This window comes from Trachemys scripta, chromosome 13, assembly GCF_013100865.1.
Source record: "Trachemys scripta elegans isolate TJP31775 chromosome 13, CAS_Tse_1.0, whole genome shotgun sequence".
In the NCBI taxonomy this organism is placed as follows: domain Eukaryota; kingdom Metazoa; phylum Chordata; order Testudines; family Emydidae; genus Trachemys; species Trachemys scripta.
In genome coordinates this window covers 3,970,025-3,989,214 of record NC_048310.1, presented here as the reverse complement: position 1 = coordinate 3,989,214, position 19,190 = coordinate 3,970,025, and the positions used below count along the sequence as shown (strand labels likewise).

Here is a 19,190-nt window from a genome sequence, read left to right as displayed (position 1 = left end):
CCGGCTTCAGCTGGCTCAGGAAGTGAATGCAGGATGAAATTCTGGTTGTTAACAGGGTGTCCCACAAAGCTGTCACTAGGCCACTGACCCAGGGATATGCCAAGCTTCTCCCTTTTCAAGGTGGAATATTTACCTGAGGAGGGAATGCTGGGGAGATGCAAATCAAATTTGTTGCAATTGTTATATCCAACACAGGAACTGCTTTATTTTACATGATGGGTTCAGACATGGGATCGGACTTGGCATTAGAAGGCAAGGCATGTCTGGGGCCTGCCAGAGATCCCCAGAGACCTTTCAGAGATAATGCATTACTCCAGGAAACAGACACAAGGAAGGGAATTTTGCAAAGAAGGAGGCAAGTCAAACCAACTGAACACTAACTTTTAACTTGACATCTGGCTCCAAACATTCTAGAAACTAATGAGCACAAAGACAAAACAAAACATCTATTTTAAAGCATCAAAAAAACGTGGAGGAAGAAATCCCCACTCAATATAAAAATGTACAAAGCAGAGAAATGTGGAACCCAACGGCAGTCCCCTTGCCAAGAAACCAGACTTCTGCCGGGGCAACTCAGCACAGCTCAGCCTACACTGCTGCTTGCCCCTCTGGGAGGGGCAGATGGAGAAAGCCGATCAGCCAAGTGATTCACAATCAGTTGAAGAAAATGACTATAGATAAACCAGTCGGTGACAGGATTACCCTGCCATTCAACCAGCCTCGGAGTAGAGAAAGCTGCGACCCGGCTACAGGCCCCTCAGGTTCCAGCTCGAATGCTCACAGGGCAAAGGCTGCCAGAGTCCTCGCTGTTTCTGAACATATACAACATATCAGCATTGTAGCACCTTTACTAGCCTATTTCCATAGTTACTCAGGCTGGGTTGCTTCTGTTGACAGACAAAGACCTAAACTCCGGCTAAATACAAGAACTAGGAAGGTTTCACAAGCTCTAGTCAAACTTTGCTTCTTCCAGCTGTAGCATTCAGCTCTCCCAACCAGCCATAACAAGTCTCCACATCGTTCCTATCACATTGCTAGGAAGGGGACTACAAGCCTCCTCCCATGGCAGTTGTTGCTTTGGTCCATCTTTTGGAGAGAAATGAGAGCAAGTGTCACTCTAAGAGTTCTCAACTACTGTTTTCAGTGGAGTCCCAGCTTTTTCATGGTCCGCCAGCGATCCTTAATCATCACCGAGGTGCGGTTCTCAAAGGGGAACTTTTTGCAAATGATTTTCCAGTTCCCTTCTCCAAACTTCTTCACTCCTTCTCTGATCCACTCGCTTTCCTGTACTGTCCACCTCTGCAAAAGAAGAACAAGAGGTGTCATGACTCTTAAGGCACAGGTCCTATCACCTCTCCACTAAAGGCTTATTAGCCTCCTTGGTCCCCCTTACATCCATACTATCAGCACCTTCTTATAACATAGGAATAAGGCACAGGTACCTCGCCAATAACTCCAAGGTACCCAGTGATCACTCCATTCCAGAAGAATTGTTACAATGGTTATATACACCAGGAAAATACTATAGCTGAAGTTCAGGATTAGTTCTGTTTCCCACATCACAGTGTAGATTACACAGGAAATTCTCAGGAGTTATTGCTCTTGTATCCTCCAAGTAATCATGGAGAGAGCGTGGAAGTTACATGCCCTGTGCAACGTTCATACAAGTAAAGAGAACTAACTACCTGCGGCTCGTGGAAGGAAAGTGCTGCGTTCGAGGGCACTGTGAATTTCAGTGACAGGAGGCCAAGTATAAGGGAAGAGGTGAACCACAGGAAAGCAAACACTGAAAGATGTACAGGTAGCATAAAAGTGAACAGCCATTCACTTGTCAGAGAGTTGGTTACTGCAGGCATCAGATTTTGGAGCCTTTACAAGGCAAATGCTGCCAGGTGACAAACTCTGTATGTGGTGCCACTGGCATGCACCATGCTTTTTCACTGCATGGAAAATCCGATGGACCCAGCTCCAAACAATTGGCATCAGACAAAAGGGGGCAAGGAGGATTCACTCAGGAGACACCAACCCCGGCACCTCCTGAAAGAGTATTTATATTTTTAATACTAGCTTCAGGCTTATTTAGGAATTATGTGGTTTCTAGGGTGTGTTCTAGTTCTCCACCTCTTCAGCTCACTTACCTGCTGAGCGGTTCAGGAAGCAGATGCCAGCCAGGATAAGCGACACACAGTACTTTAGGCCTCTACCACTTTCCTGGCTTTTAGTGGACAAACTTAAGCCAGGCCCTCTCAATTTAAAGACCCGTGCAACCCAACTCACCCCCTTGTAAGTTCAACGCTTAGATAACGCAAGCATTGATCAAGGTACTCCAGTCCCTTAGTAAATATCGCCTGTCAATTCAGCATCTCAGAGTTCTCCATTCAGTGTGCATCAATCACTTGGACTCTTCTACCTGAACTGATACCAGAGGCTAAGAAATCTCTGAACAGCAAAAGGGATTTCCCCTTTCCAACCTTTTCTATTGCTTCACTACCCCTGCAGTGCCTTGCTTTGGGCTGCTGAACGGAGCTGGAGGGCTCTATATTACCTGCTTCTTGGAACCGAGGATTGAAGAGCTGTGGCTATTTCTCCCAGGGGACTCTGAAAAATAAACCGAAGGAGAGTCATATTTCAGCATTCGCCTTCTGCTGTGCATGTATCTCCCAGAGAGACTGGCTTTAGCCGGTTCGATTACAGGGAGAGAGCGGCATGGCCACCAGGGGAACGCCCTTGGCCAGGGTATGGAAAATAGAAACAAATGCCCTTACTTCCTCTAGCTTCTAGAATTCCACATACCAAAGGGACACTTGGCCATTCTGATCCAAGCCCTGGTTACTCATAAGAGGGGTAACTAAAGAAATATAATAACTAAGACTGCGTCAAAAGGAATTAGACTTGTCTCAGGTTAGCGAACGTGTCTAAGGAAAAAAAAAAAAGGACAGCCTGAGCCAGAAAGCTTCCTCAATAGAAATCCCTGTTCATAAATGGGAGCATGTTCAGGCCACAGCAGGGAAGGTCCCAGATGTTAAACAGCATCCCGAAGAAAAGTCTTAGCTGTGATTAATTACACCTTTTGAAACAAGCATGCAAATGCTGATTGCCACCCTACAGCTGTTAATGGGAAGGAACTGCTTTTGAGCTGGGTCTCAAACTAGAATAGCTGACAATGACTGACAGGTCTGAAGCTGTAACAAGAGGGTACTCGCTAGATGTTCCATGATCAGGTACACAATGGATTTAGCAACTTCCCTTTGTTTGGGCCCGCCTAAGAAAGGGACATCATCTCCATTTCTGCAGTCCTATAACAGCAACCGTAGTCCCAAGCTTTCCAGGGTTATGGGATTTCTAGACTTTTGGTTTCTGTCAAGTATTCAAGGCAACAGAGTGCCCCAGGGCCAACAGCATGGTTGGGACCAGCAATTAAAGAGTGTGTATGGCAAAAATAGCATACTTACTCTTGTCCAGGAAGAGCTCATCTTCCTCACTCCATGTGTCCTTTTCTTCTTGCCCGTTCGAGGTGTTCCATCTTGCTTTCAGTGGCCTGAAAACATACCACACACATTTTAACTGCAAAAAGCCAGCCTGGTTAATGAGGGCTGAAGAGACAGTCACTGCAGACAGCTAAATCACACATCCAAAAGGAACTCAGAACACTGACTAATTACCTAGAGGCCACTGGTAAAACGGTCCAGGACCACATCTGTACCAATGAGTCAAGACTAAGATCAGTATGCAGCACTGGGAAACGTGGGAGCTTGCCTGACAGCTGGATTATGTATGTTTGCTTCACCTCCACAACACATGCATTTTAGTCCACTGCCATCTGACTGGTTTGTAGGTAAAGGGTGCCATATGTGTATGTCTGGCATTCAAAGCCACTCAGTGCCATTTTAATACCTACAGGTGGTTCTCTTTGGACCTTGACAGATCCCTGTATCAAACACACACAAGAAGCAACTGAGAGCGAACTATGTAAGAATTAAGCAGTTGCTGCAAACTGATACAAACAACTGAGCTACCAAGCAAGGGCCGTGCATGTGGCATGAAACAGACAATGGAATGGGGCAGGAGCACTTAGCAAGAGTCACATGCTCCACAAGGCTGCTATGAAATTTTTACTACAGGCAAAGCCAGCTGGTTCCAAACCAATTATGTTCCTTATTTCTCTCGCTCACATGCATGCACTCAACTCCTTACAGGATAAGATTCAGCTGAAATCAGGTGCATTTAAAATACTTTAAAAGGATCCATTCAGTTAGTTTTAATATTACAGCAACTACATGAAAACAAATGCTCCCTGTTAGTAATACTCTTGTGCAATCCATCGCTGTGGCAGCATGCAATCATTTTCACACAAACGTATATGAGCATTCCGGACGGGGAAGGTTTGAAAACGAACTCCTGAAGCAAAAGCTGGCATCCTTTGTCACCAATAGCCAGCACCATCAGCACCGCTGCCATTTAAAGCATTGCACCCTAGCTAGGATCTTAGCGGGCGGCAAGAGCCAAGGAGTCAGGGAGCTCTGGGAACATGCCAATCCCGGGTGCTCCGCAGGGCACTGGGAACAGCTGGGGCCTACTGAACTGAATAAAATGCTTTACACTTGTAGTGGCCAACTTCCAAGCATTTTAGGGCTTTGGCACATAACATGTTAAGCACATAAAACCTGAAATGCTAAGCTCTAAACCAGTCTCTTCTCAAGCACGAAAGTTCATGCAGCTCAGTAGAGTCTGCTCTGCAATCAGTTCCCTGAAGTGCTCCTAAGTCTGAAAACCTTACGGAACTACCACGTTTGCCTCGTCTCTCCTGGGGAGCTCAAGTACTACTCAGGAAAGGGAATTCCCTGCTGTTTCATTCCTGCAGATCCGCCCTTAAGTGTGCAAAAGCAGAGGTCCTCATCTGCACCGCCTCCAAGATGCATTAGAAGGGAACCCTGCTACATGCTCATCAAGTCCTACAGAAAACATGCATCCCAGAAGCCTGGCTCCAGAGAAAGGTTTGTTCCCACATATCCACCCACTCCCTACTCTAACTTACAGTTAAGTGATATAATACATATACAAGGTACAAAACAAGTGTGGAAGAATTAAAGTAACTTGCATCAATATTCTATTACTCTTAAAATTCATACATGATTTAACTTCATCACTGATGTAAAAATTTACCTTAATCTGTCCCACAAAACATACCTACAAACTCCAACCTGTGTATTACTAACTGCAGATTTACATAGTCAGATGCATACACTGCGAAGCCGTTTGCAAGGATGTCAAGGGTCAGCATTAAGGTTATTGGAATGTAGGTGGTGAGCTTTCCCATTTCGCTAACCACATGTATGAACTACAAGGGCAATAGAACATTTGCTTTAACTATCCATTTCCACATTTTCCAAAATGGAGGGATTTTTAACATTCTAGTTTCGCACTGATAAGGTTCTATTGTTTAATGTAGCAATGTTAGCTATACGTTCTCAAAGTATTGCATCTGCATTAGAATACAGTGTCACAGATGTGCTTCATACTTGGGACTTCTGGAAGATACACGCTGAACATGTGGCTTTTGAACAAGAGTCCTGAATGCAGAAGATACCACTGGCTCCTGGGATGAGTCTGGCGTCTCACTCAGCTCAGTGCTCTGGCTGTCCTGCTCCATAATCAGTCTGCTTATAGTGAACAAGCGTTTACTCTTTGGAGGTGATTTAGGTGTGTCTGAGGTCTCCAAGGGTGGATTCTCCTCTTCTCTCTGCCTCTTGAGTCTGTGGGATACAGAAGGGGACAATTGCTTGGGGAAAGAAAAGTCTGTTTCATCCAGTTTGGTAAAGGCTGCATCAGAATCTTGGGAATTTGACAAGGTCTTGAAAGCTTCTCTCAGAGCAGAAATCCCATATGTGGTTACAGTTCCAGGCGGCTGCCTATAAAATAAATGAAGCTAAGCAGGTTACATCAACGATTTCAACAATACAAGGCTCTACTTCACTAAAATCACAGCTGCTCCCCTCACTCTGCCTCATAGCTAAGCTCCTACCAAATTCACATCCATGCAAAAAGCACATCACAGACCATGAAATCAGATCTTCCCCCGTGAAATCTAGCTATTGGAGGGGACAGGGAGAGACAGGGCTGGGGGCATCCCAACCGGGGACTGCTCCCATGCACCAGGCTCCAGCTGCTAGTCCTGTTCTGTCAGGGACAGGACTTCCGCTTCCCCAGCACAGCCCGCTTTCAGAGGGAGGTCAGACCCACCTCCGGGTACCTCTCCCGGCTGCAGGAAGCTCCGAAGATGCTGCCTTCAGAGCCCAGCTTTCAGCCCCTTCAGCTTTGAAGGCAGCGCAGCCGCGGAACTTCCTGCAGTCGGAAGATCCCAGAATTGGGTCTGACCTCTCCCCAAGAGTGGCCGTGCAGGGAAAGAGGAAGTCCTGTCCCTCCCCAGCTGGCCCAGACTAGCAGCTACGAGCCCCCAGCTGGGGCGCTCCCAGCAGCACTGGGGGAGATCAGACCCACCTCCAGGAAGCTCTGTGGCTGCTGTCTCCAGAGCCCAGCTTTGAAGGCAGCACAGAAGTGATGGTGGCAATCCTGTCACAGAGTCCCCTTTTGGGTCAGGACCCCCATGGTTACAACACCGTGAAATTTCAGGTGTAAACATCTTAAAACGGGAAATTAACTAATTTTAAAACCCTCTGGCCATGAAACTGATCAAAATGGACAGTCAATTTGGTAGGGCCCTATTCATAGCAAACAATCATGCCTGAAAATCCATCACAACACAAGGTATTAGCAATCTCCACTGACTCATCTCCCTTCTACAAGAACTTCGGTGTCTTGTACCATCCTGCCAGCAGTGCAGGTGAGCTGCCTCCTCCAAGACCAGTAGCTCTCAAACTTTGTTAGTGGTGACCCCTTTCACACAGCAAGCCTCTGAGTGCGACCCCCTTATAAAGATACAAAAAGGTGTTTTTAATTTAACACCATTATAAATGCTGGAGGCAACATGGGATTTGGGGTGGAGACTGACAGCTCGTGACCCCCCATGTAATAACCGCACGACCCCTTGAGGGGTCCCAGGCCCCAGTTTGAGAACCCCTTGTCCAAGACAGATGTCATTACTGCTTGGTAATGACAGCAACGACCCTGAAAGCATCCGTGATGCCATATGGAATATGGGTGACCATTTATAATATTGATACCAATATTCCAAAATTGCAATGAATCCTACAAGATATGCCATGTAAGGTATCAGGGGAAAGGTATGATTTGATAAGTATAATCATGTTTATATGTATCGTCTTTGCATTGAGTTCTAAATGTGTGATATATTTGTATATCGAACTTGTGCTTTGTTTCTGGGTGACACTCCCAGCGAGTTTGGCATCAACGCTATCCAGTCTGTTGGATGGCCCATCAAAGGCAATCAGCTGTACAATGAACCCACTGAGAGAAGCCCGGGGCTACCCTATGACTCAGCGGGACACGCCTCTGGACAGGGGACTCCAAGTGCTTTTCCATGCCCATGTGCCGTGAGCTTGTGTTTGGGACAAAGGATATAAAAAGGCAACTGCATCTTCTCCATTTTCAATCCTGCTTTCCACCTCTGGAGCATCTTCTCTACAAACTGAAGCTTTTAACAAAGCACTGATAGACCCATGCAAGCTTTGGATGTTTTCCAGGGGGACTTTACAAGCCAGCAAACTCACCAATGCTGCTAAGAACCTGATGTATGGACTCTGAAGTCATATGTATGTATCTGACTGCTTTGACCATTTAACAACTCTCTTCTTTTATAATAAAACCTTTCGTTGTAGATGCTAAAGGACTGGCTGGCAGCGTGGTATTTTGGGTAAGATCCAAATAGTATTGATCTGGCAATGTGGCTGGCCCTTTGGGGATCAGAAAAACATTCTGTGTAGTGCAGGGGTTCTAAAACTAGGGGTTGTAAGGATATTACCTGGGAGGTCATGAGCTGTCAGCCTCCACCTCCAAGCCCTGCTTTGCCTCCAGCATTTATAATGGTGTTAAATAAATTAAAAACACTTTTTTATATGTTTGAGGGAGGTTCGCATTCAGGGGCTTGCTGTGTGAAAGGGGTCACCAGTACAAAAGTTTGAGAACCACTGGTGTAGCAAACAGAGTTTTAAAAAGCTTCTCACTGTACTGGACCTATTTGCTGATTGGGAGCCAGAGAACTGGAATGCAATAAAGGGGGCTGTGTGATTTCATTTTTGGCTTCTTGATAACCATTGTGGGAGATCAGGAGCACAGTTTGGGACTAGTTGGTGAATCTAACTTCAGTGTTAACCACCAGTTTTGGCAGAATCTGCTCTCCTTTTTGCAGCCTGCCCTGACCTTGGCATTTTCAGTGTCGGCTACCGTAGGCACCTTGGATCACAGCATCCATCTGTTTTATCCCTCCAAAGAGTGGCAAACTAAATGCCATTGACCAAACCTATGTCCTCTGAACCATGGACACACCAAAACTCTTCTGTAAACATAAGGCCCGCTCTCATTCGCCACCTGTCACAAGGGACACCTTCCCTTCCCATAGTCCAAACACTCACCAGGGTACTCTTCAGAAAAAAGATTAATGTTTTAATTCAAAGCTAGACAGCCTGGTGAAAAATCCTCAAGTAGTAGCCCCTGGGGCAGCACAACTGCATTGGCACATGGCAAAAAGTTACAGCGGCCTGCACAGAGTGAAACTAGTGGGTGCTACAAGTCAGAAGCAAAATTCTGGCAAACTTCATTCACCATATGTGGTCAGCTTTCCTCTCTAAGTTGCTAATGTATCACCATAGCTGCTCACCTCTCAAAGTCATTTGAAGACATTTCCACACTGTCTGGAGCGACCGCTGGTGGTTGCTTAGCTACTTCCATACTGTCTGGAGCGACCGCTGGTGGTTGCTTAGCTACTTCCACACTGTCTGGAGCTGCCGCTGGTGGTTGCTTAGCTACTTCCACACTGTCTGGAGCGGCCGCTGGTGGTTGCTTAGCTACTTCCACAGGCTTTGGAGACACTACTTCCACAGGCTCTGGAACTAATGCCAGCTTCTTAGTTTCATCAATATATTCTGAATTCAAAGTCTTTTTCGCCATCTTTGATAGGAAGAAAGCACGTAATCATTACAAACAGAACTCCATGGAACTGCATTTATTTTACTCCCATTCCACAGACATGGAACATTATTTAATTAAGTGCACAATCCCTGCAATTACTTGCTGTTCTATGGTCAGGGTGCTATTTAGCATATTGGAGATAAGATAATTGGTCATTTGTCAGGTGTTCTGCAGTAGTTACATGTGTAGAGTTAAGTTATCTTGATTAAGAACTACAATAACCACCAAGTCTTTTTATAGCATGGAACCTTAAGAGAAGGTCTGAATTTTAAATGCTAAAAACTTATTCCCTTGGTGCTCTGGTCCCAAAACTTTAGAGCCAGATATTTGTATCTGACTTCTGAGTACAAGTCAAAAATATTACACGTCAATACGACAAAGAAACAAATTGGTAATTTCTTTCTAATTCACATCATTTGAGACTATTGTATCAACATTATAAAAGTTATCTGCATCTCTGTGAGCCAGAGATTGTATTCTAACTGAACAGAGGTGGTTTACCAAGTTTCCCCAAGGACCTACAATGACTGGAGGTGATTATTGCACATCCTGGGACAGGTAAACATCACCAACGCAGTATAACCCCAAAGGATTTTACTAATAGTGGACCAGACCAGTTTCCAGAGGCCCAGGAAACAACGAAAGGCTTTCGGTACAAAAAGTGAACTTAAAGCAAGGGATTGGGGAGTTGTTCTTTACCTGAAAACTGACCTGAACCTTTAACAAAAGGGTAAGCCCTGCTGGAAGGATCTGAAGGACTTTGACTCCTACCAGACCCTCATGTGAAAGATTAGTCGCTTCTAATATGCACTTAGACTTTTTATGGTTTTATGACAAATTTTCCTCTGTAATTCTTTTGTTCTTAAATAGACATACTTTGCTTTGTGAAGGCTAGCTGGTTCCTTGTCCTTCAGGAAAAAGAGTGAACCCATGGGTGGGGAGCTAGGTCAGACGGCTGGGACAGTCACAGAGAAAAACAAGCCTAAATCCCAGATCTGAAGGGAGAAAGGACGCTGCCTATAGAGAGGTGACAGCTGGAGGCCTGAGACCTAAGGGTGTATCCCTTGAACAGAGCACAGAGGGGTTAGAGGTGACATGCATCACATGCAATTTTCCCGCAGACCATGGGGGTGACAGCTGGGGTAGGGCTGAAATGTGGGTAGCAAGGTAGACACATACGGTCAAGAGAAAGGGCTCTGAATCCTCCAGGTAGGTCTCCAAGAACTGGAACGCACTCTGCTGAAAAGTCTTGTAGGAAAAATTTCGGATCATCGTATGAGACAAATTCTTCTCACGGATAATGCTGAGCAACTCTGTCCTCAGTTTCTAGTCAAGAGGCAAGAACATTCTGAATATGTACAAATGATACAAGTTACAAATGCAGGAGCTAGGGGTTTGGGTGGAGAGGGGACTTCCCCACTGACACTACAACATTATCAGTTAATTTACACTGATCTAAATTAGGAAGCAAAAGCCAAAAAGTCTGGAGTCTGTGTCGGTATTGCCAACTACACTTGCTTTTGGTGCCGGACAATGCAATGGTAGCAGCAGACAGAAATGAAGAAAAGGAAATACATGTTTGGGAACATATTGCACAGCCAACAAGATACCCCATCTCACACCCCAAAAATTCACATAATCAAACTCACCTGGGTGCTGGGATCCTTTGCCATGTTTTTTTTCAGAATTTTTGAGGCTTTATCAAACTCTCTCTTTTTAATACAAATGATAACAGCCTAGAGAGGAAAAAGAGGACCTCAGTTTTTATATGTGTATCAATTCAACCACATCTCCTAAATCAGCTTCACAAACAGCACAAGCAAAATGCAAGCAAAGCCTGTGACGTTCCTTCCAAATACTATCCAAGTAACATGGAAATAACACTTTTTGCAAATACCTTAATGAGCTGCTAACCTGAAATCCTACTATACCCTTCTAACTATCCTATTAATGCAAGGTTACAATTACGGATTGCGTTACCTAATTTTCATTTGTATGGTGCCATTCAATTCAGCAAAATACTTATTGTAAATGTACATGGACACCCCTGAAGTTTGAGAACCCATCAGTTCTCACCAGATTTCCTTGGCTTAATTTTAAACAAACAAGTAGCCTTCTACAGGACCACAGAGTTACGTGGCACGTTAATACTAAAAGAAGCTGACATGGCCCCTCCCCAGAGAGCTTACAAGTGAAGGTAGACAGTATATGGATGTAGGAAGGGGGAGAAAACGTGCCAAAGGTTTGCTTATTGTAGCATAATATGCAATAAAACATCATAGTTACATTTTATATTTTACATACACCATACATGCAAACTTTATCCCAGGCCAGCAAACTGAACAGACCAGTCTGCAGGGGATGACAGTTGCAATAGTAAGTTTTTAGGAGGGATTCTTAGACTCTAAGAGCATTCTGGTTCTACATTTAAAAGGTCCTCCAATAAAGAGAAGAGAGAAAGGATGCATTATTTCTAATATAGTCAATAGAGAAAATGGTAATAGCAAAAGAAATGTTCTGCTTTTCAGGTCACCTTTAATAGAGTTACAGATCCTGATAAGTTACTATCTTCCTAGCAATGGAAAGCTCCCGGAAATAAGACAAATGATGGAGGGAAGATCTGAGAAAGGACAATTGCCCTCAGTGTAAGGGAAGCTTTTTTTTTTTTTTTTTTTTCCAATTAGATTAAAGCTTATAAAAGTCTAAACTATTTGAATGAAAAAGGAGAATTTGACCCTTACAGCTTGTTTCACCATTTTTCTAACAGATTCCATTGCCACCTCAGACACAGGAAATTCTCTCTCAATCAGCTCCAGCACACCGATTGCAGATTCAAGAGGGGTGAGCTCTGACTCTGTATCAAAGGTGCAATCTACAATTAAAAGAAACAATGCATTCCTATTGGTTTTAAAACAGACACACAAATCTACCTGGGCCCAAGAAATCCTCCACAGGAAGCAGCCAAAACAAGTAGGTTAGGATTTGCTGTTAGGCCACTAATGCTGCAGTAACTGACACAGCAGAGAACTGCACACACAAAACAGTTATGATCAAGAAAGGCAAGAAAGGCTGTCTAAGGTATGCGAGGTCCTCAAAAAGAAACATGACGTTTGGTGAGTTTGAAATTCAAAGCAATAAACACTGCGAGCTGAGTATGTGGAGGTTTCCTTTAATTTAGACTATCAAGAGAAAAATCAGGAATTCACACTGAATAAAAGTTACAGAAGATTACACTAATGCAGTTTAAATACTCAAACATGAAGAAATTCAAAAGTAAAGTTCTGGCCATAATATTGAAAGGGCATTGTCGTCAGATCAAATTTGATCCCCAAGTTTAAGTTTTCCTCAAGTACAACTAGATCTAAGACTGATATATGTGGTTGCTTTACTTAATGTTTTAATTCCAATTGAAAGCAAAAACAAAGTCTTCTCCACAGTGTTTTCACTCAAACATTGTGTTCTTGTTCTATCACGGGAGAAATGAAGAATTAAATTGATTTACCTATACATTGTTTGCAAAAGAAAGTGGAAGTGACTTTGTTCCAGATGACAGAGAGAAAATATGGAATCCCTGCAAAGAAGCCAGGTTTTTCTTAAACAAAAACTTTTGTTTGGGTTTTAGGCTATTAATAACAGAATGTTTGATGTTCACCCCACATCGTGCCTTCAAGTGACAATGCTAAACAGGAAAAAAGAAATCATACCTCAGTCTTAAAGTTTTACCTATTATTGTTCGATTCCTATAACTGAAAAGAGTGATAATTACTTCGCTATTTCCCAGTTTGTTTACCCAGCACATTAACTACCCTATGAGAAGAGTCACTTTTGATTACTTCGGTTCTGGTCAGAGGCATTATCCCTACTATTAGCAGGCCCATGTCCTTTCCTTTGCAGAAAAGACTCTTATAAATAAAAAACACAAGCAGATTATTTCAAGGAATTATAAAAGAGGTTTCAGAGGCCTTTATCCAAACCTGAACTTCAATTTAAAAAAATCCAAATAGCGTAGTTGGTTTTCCTCGGCCAAACAGTAAATAAAAAGCGATTTCAACAGAACCGTCACTGTGCATAGGCAATGCAGTGAGGTGAATGATATTTTGGGAACAGGGCTGAGCACCAGTAAGGCAAATTGTGACGCTGTTCTCTCGTACCTAGGTTCTCTCCCTCCTCAATTCTCGAAAGAAACTGCATAATCCGGAGCAGCCGGGAGATTGCAGGCTCCTTAACCAGGGGCCGCAGTAGCAGAGCTAGAGAGAGAGAAGACAGAGAGCTTGGGACACCCAAGTCAGGGACACCCCCCCCACCACCATCCCGGAGTTGGACCCAAGAGCCCCCGCCCCTTCCCCCTCCCCGAGCGGGACCCCAGAGCCCCCGCCCCTTCCCCCTCCCCGGGCGGGCCCAGGGCCCCCTCCCTCCCCGAGCGGGCGGGCCCCGAGCGCCCCCCCTTCCCCCTCCCCAGGCGGGCCCCGAGCGCCCCCCCTTCCCCCTCCCCAGGCGGGCCCCGAGCGCCCCCCCTTCCCCCTCCCATTTCCCTCCCCGGGCGGGCCCGGGCCCAGGGCCCCCTCCCTCCCCGGACGGGCCCCCTCCTTCCCCCTCCCCGAGCGGGCGGGCCCCGCTCCCCGCTCCCATTCCCCTCCCCGGGCGGGCCCCTCACCCTGCATCACGTCGCGGAACTCGCGGAAGTCCCGGTTCCGACGGGCCCGATAGGCCCCCACGGCCTGGTGGAAGTAGAACTGCAGCACCCAGCGGTTCACCGCCTCCTCGGGGGCGCGGAGCCCCAGCGCCCCCTTCCCAGCCGCCATGGGCCCCCGCCGGCTCCGGGAGACCCGTCCGCGCCCGCCAGCCATCCCGCGCCAGGACCCGGAAGTGACGCCCATAGCACGACGGAAGTGACGGCATCCCCCCGCCGCTACCCTCTCGACTCCTTAGGGAAAGCGAGCGCCCCCTGCCCTTCCTCCTCTTATTGCCAAGCGAGGCGCACGGGCGACTACAACGACCAGCATGCACTGCGGCCTACGGGTCCCAATATGCCCCGCAGCCCGGATCTCCCGGCCTGCACTGCCTTGCGCGCCCCCTGCCGGCCCCGACGAGCCATGCAGGCCCACTCCGGAGGGATTTCATGGGATGTTCACACTGGGGCTGGCCGCGCGTGTTCTGCGGGGGAACCGTGTCTTATTCCGCACCCCAGTCATTAGCCAGAGGGTCCCGCCCTTCCCCAGTCCTTACACGTCCCATTGTCGGGCCTGTTCCGGGCACTAACAGCCCCTGCTGCAAACAGAGCGGCCCAAGTGCCTCATCCTCGGTGCTGCACCCCTGGGGTTAGCTTAGGGGAGAATTCAGCCTATTGTCCGTACCACCACTCGGTAATACAAACTGCTCTTCTTTCCTAGGGATTGTGCAACAGAGCAGTGAGAGACGAGTGACCCCGGGAACCCTGGCCCGGTCCCTGTGCCCTGATTAAAAGAGTCTCCACATTTCAACATGTAATCACCTTGGTTCCAGATTCCTTATACATATAACGACACATTTCCTAAAAGAACAGGAGTACTTGTGGCACCTTAGAGACTAACAAATTTCTTATTCAGATGCATCCGAAGAAGTGGGCTGTAGTCCACGAAAGCTTATGCTCTAATAAATTTGTTAGTCTCTAAGGTGCCACAAGTACTCCTGTTCTTCTTTTTGCGGATACAGACTAACACGGCTGCTACTCTGAAACCTGACATTTGCTAAAAACATTCTCCTAATCTCTAGTAACAAATTAATGATGGTTGAAAATCTTTTTCAACATATAACAAAGCAGGAATTGAATGGCCACCTCTTTCTCTTAACTGGCCAGAATATAATAACAACTCCTCAGAGGCCCAGAAAATATTGTCTTCTCTTGATACCACCATTTTGAGTCCCATTAATAACCTTGGATTAACTCTGTTTGAGTCTTGCTAATGCTAATTTAGTCAAAATATAAAATTAGACAAACTGTGTTCACATGCAGAATTCTGGGCCTGTCACTTAAGTAATTAAGACATGTTGGTGCCACCCTCAGTTTGAAGTTGTGCTACTATGGTATGCCCACATCTTGAATACTGTGTGCAGATGTGGTCGTCCCATCTCAACAAAGATCTATTGGAATTGGAAAAGGTTCAGAAAAGGGCAACAAAAATTATGAGGGGTATGGAATAGCTTCCGTATGAGGAGAGATTAATAAGACTGGAACTTTTCAGCTTGGAAAAGAGACAGCTAAGGGGAGATATGATTGAGGTCTATAAAATCATGATTGGTATAGAGAAAGTAGATAAGGAAGTCCTTGTTTACACAAGAACTAAGGGGTCACCAAATGAAATTAATAGGCAGCAGGTTNACTCTGTTTGAGTCTTGCTAATGCTAATTTAGTCAAAATATAAAATTAGACAAACTGTGTTCACATGCAGAATTCTGGGCCTGTCACTTAAGTAATTAAGACATGTTGGTGCCACCCTCAGTTTGAAGTTGTGCTACTATGGTACGCCCACATCTTGAATACTGTGTGCAGATGTGGTCTTCCCATCTCAAAAAAGATCTATTGGAATTGGAAAAGGTTCAGAAAAGGGCAACAAAAATTATGAGAGGTATGGAATAGCTTCCGTATGAGGAGAGATTAATAAGACTGGAACTTTTCAGCTTGGAAAAGAGACGGCTAAGGGGAGATATGATTGAGGTCTATAAAATCATGATTGGTATAGAGAAAGTAGATAAGGAAGTCCTTGTTTACACAAGAACTAGGGGGTCACCAAATGAAATTAATAGGCAGCAGGTTTAAAACAAAAGGAAGTATTTGGGGGGGGAATAGCTCAGTGGTTTTGAGCATTGACCTGCTAAACCCAGAGTTATGAGTTCAATCCCTGAGGGGGCCACTTAGGAATCTGGGGCAAAATCAGTACTTGGTCCTGCTAGTGAAGGCAGGGGGCTGGACTTAATGACCTTTTGGGGTCCCTTCCAGTTCTATGAGATAGGTATATTTCCATATATTAATATTAAAAAAAATTCACACAGCACACAGTCAACCTGTGGAATTCCTTGCCAGAGGATGTTGTGAAGGCCAAGACCATAACAGGGAACTAGATAAATTCATGGAGGAAAGGTCTATCAGTGGCTATTAGCCAGGATGGGCAGGAATGGTGTCCCTAGCTTCTGTTTGCCAGAAGCTGGGAATGAGCAACAAGGGATGGATCACTTGATGATTACGTGTTCTGTTCATTCCCTCTGGGGCACCTGGCACTGGCTGCTGTCCAAAGACAGGACACTGGGCTAGATGGACCTTTGGTCTGACCCTGTAGGGCCATTCTTATGTACTACCCTTTCTTCTTTTGCATTTAAGAATATGTGAAAGAGGGAAGGGAGTAACACTCTCTAGCATACTATACAATAGTGCTCTCCCAGACCTGAGGATATTGTAGCTTCATCCTATTTTCTTCATAGATCTCGTTCTCTTCTAGCTTAGAATATTTGGTGGTATTGTAAATTCATCTTTCATTGCCAACAACTCTTCTTCTTCCCCTCATGTATAATACTCCTTCCAGGAATCTTGGAAACTGAACTCATTTTACTAGGATCAATGCTCCTGTCCCCTCTTTTGTTCCTAATGCAAATCCTATCTGAAGACAGCTGTCTTCCTTTCAATATGCTAGTTAACATACTGCAGGATTTATTCCTACAGACAAAGAATGTATGTGAGTGATTGAGTTTATAATATTATAGCCAATGACTGCCTTGCCTTCATTCTTTCCTTTCTTGTTTTCAATCCCAACATTCTTTTTCTGTTATATTCCTTTTCTATGTAATGCCAGTTCTAATCCCCAACGGACCTAAATTCTCTCTTTGGTGTGTGCCTCCTATAAAAACATTTCCTGTTGCAAACAATAACCCTACATAGATTCCTAGTGCCTATCAGTGACGCCTTTTTGAAGCCCTGCACTGATAGGCTCCAAAAAGGATTGTTCATCCATTTCTACTCAGTTAGAAAAGTCATTACAAATGGGAGTTCTGTTTGGCTTTCAGGATATCCACACCCTTTCCCTCCCCTCCAGGGGCTCCATAGAAGAGAAAAAGGAGGAAAAAGAAACAAGAAAAATCAATGTGTGTCAAATGGAAAACAATAAAACTGGGAGGGAAAGAAATGCTATTGGCAAACAAACAAAGGGACGTAAAAATAATTAAAATCTGCAAGAGCAAGAGGATGATGTGTTTTCACCTCTGGATTGAGTTGAGTGACCTCTACAGTGTATACACAGTCATGGGGCAGTTAGAATGGAACTAATTATAACCTGATTGTCACAAGGTTCATTTGTTCAATGCAGCACTGAGGGTTTAGGAAGGATACAGAGAAATCTACAGATCCATACTGTGTCCTGTTCTGTGAGGCAGCATGACAGAATTACACAGTTTCCTTAGGGTCCCTTACCGTATAAAATGGGCAAGAGCTAATGGAGCAAGCAAGATGACTCGGGTCTCAACCCATAAGACCATGGCACAACAGCTGATCAGTTTGCTGTGCTGTATTGGCTACTCATGATCCAAGGGAAACATTATTACCAAGTATCAGAGGGGTAGCCGTGTTAGTCTGGATCTGTAAAAAGCAACAGAGAGTCCTGTGGTACCTTTAAGACTAACAGATGTATTCACCCACGAAAGCTTATGCTCCAATACATCTGTTAGTCTTAAAGGTGCCACAGGACTCTCTGTTGATTATTACCAAGGGAAATCATCTGTAAGATTGTTACTCTAATTTTTTAAAATACATTCTTAATTTTCAGGCTGGGACATCCTAAAGCATCCAGGATCTGTTAAACACAACAGCTTTCTCACCCTCCTGAGACACGTTGCTCCTACTAGCTGCGGCAGCTTCAGCCAAGGTTGATGCAACTGCATTCAGCAGACTCTGGAGGTTTCAGGAGCTTGAGCTTCTTTGTTCATTGTAGCTTGAACGTCAGAAAAGTGAGATCGATTAGACGACGCAAGGACAATAGTGGAAACCTCACCATTTGTGTCACTTAAACCGAACTGGACAAAGCTCTGGAGACTACAGGGGAATAATGAACAATCCTGCAATGGCTTCTGCAGGGATGGGGGTGAACAGGAGGGAAAGAACTCATGTGACCTTATAGGTCTTTTCAATTTCTATCTTCTACTATTCTGTGTTCAGTTGGTTAAAATCAATAAAATCAATAAACAATGTTTTTTTACATTATGGAGCCCAGTTCGAGTTGTTGGCATCCTTTTGTCTGCGAGAGACAGTGGGAATTGCAGCCTAGGATGTAGATGGTTTGCAATGTCTCATATGACTGAATAGTCCAATCAGAGATTTGCGTGATCTTTGGCAGTTATTGCAAATGTCTGTATCTTGGGAGCTGCTGGCTTCCTACAGGCTCTTTTCTCTTCAAGCTTTTGGGGCCCTAGCTTCTGTCATGGACTTTGATACCCTGATGGAGACCACGGCGCCACTTGTTACAATCACTTGCCAAGATTTCCCATTGGTCAGGATCAATTCCAAATTCCTTCGTATCTCGCTTGCATGTGTCTTTATAGCAAAGCTTGGGACGTCCTGTTGTTCCTTGTTTCCTCTGATAGCTCCCCATATAGCATGTCCTTGGGTATGCGTCCATCTTACAACCTACTCAGATGGCCCAGCCAGCACAGTTGTCTTTGCTTGAGCAGGGCTGTCACACTTGGTAAATTTGCCCTTTGAAGAACCTCTGCATTGGTGACTTTATCCTGCTATTTGGTGTTGAGTGTGCAGCGTAAACAACATAGGTGGAAACTGTTTAACTTTTTCTCCTGATGAGCATAAGTTGTCCATGTTTCCCCACCATACACGAGTGCTAAGGAAGCAAGCTTGGTACACTAGCATTTTGGTCTTGATGGTAAGCTTTGAGTTGTTCTAGGCTTTTAGTTAGTCTGCTAAAGGTGGTGGCAGCCTTTCCAATGCGAACATTTAGTTCTTCATCCAATAAGAGGTCGATGGTCACTGTAGAACCTAAATAACTGAATTTTTGGATGACTTCTAGCTGGTTCGTCAGCAGAGCAGGTCTATTTGCAATACTAGAAAAGAT

The 19,190-nt window shown here is 45.0% G+C and overlaps 1 protein-coding gene across 4 annotated transcripts; it reads right to left on the bottom strand.

The window, feature by feature from the left end:
• Positions 1-183: 183 nt before the first annotated feature.
• TERF2 (telomeric repeat binding factor 2) lies at positions 184-13,990 on the bottom strand. Of its 4 annotated transcripts, none has more exons than XM_034788913.1 (11): positions 13,760-13,990; positions 13,257-13,352; positions 11,847-11,977; positions 10,755-10,841; positions 10,285-10,431; positions 9,010-9,084; positions 8,795-8,859; positions 5,520-5,909; positions 3,453-3,538; positions 2,546-2,598; positions 184-1,299 (listed from the first exon to the last, which is right to left on the bottom strand). In XM_034788913.1, the coding sequence occupies exons 1-11, from the start codon at positions 13,980-13,982 to the stop codon at positions 1,141-1,143; spliced, it is 1,512 nt and encodes a 503-aa protein (XP_034644804.1). In that variant the 5' UTR covers positions 13,983-13,990; the 3' UTR covers positions 184-1,140. The 4 variants fall into 4 exon arrangements, with proteins under 4 accessions (XP_034644804.1, XP_034644806.1, XP_034644803.1 ...); XM_034788915.1 differs by having other exon boundaries at positions 5,520-5,753; positions 13,760-13,989; XM_034788912.1 differs by having other exon boundaries at positions 8,795-9,084.
• Positions 13,991-19,190: the final 5,200 nt, after the last annotated feature.

What these genes read in the sequence shown, in the direction of transcription:
- TERF2 (XM_034788912.1), bottom strand. Translation starts at nt 13,982, where the DNA reads ATGGGCGTCACTTCCGGGTCCTGGCGCGGGATGGCTGGCGGGCGCGGA. An exon ending in GAAAAATGGTGAAACAAGCT is followed by an intron (nt 10,842 to 11,846) that starts GTAAGGGTCAAA and finishes TTTCCTCTCTAG; the next exon opens with GCTGTTATCATTTGTATTAA. An exon ending in CAAAGGATCCCAGCACCCAG is followed by an intron (nt 10,432 to 10,754) that starts GTGAGTTTGATT and finishes CCTCTTGACTAG; the next exon opens with AAACTGAGGACAGAGTTGCT.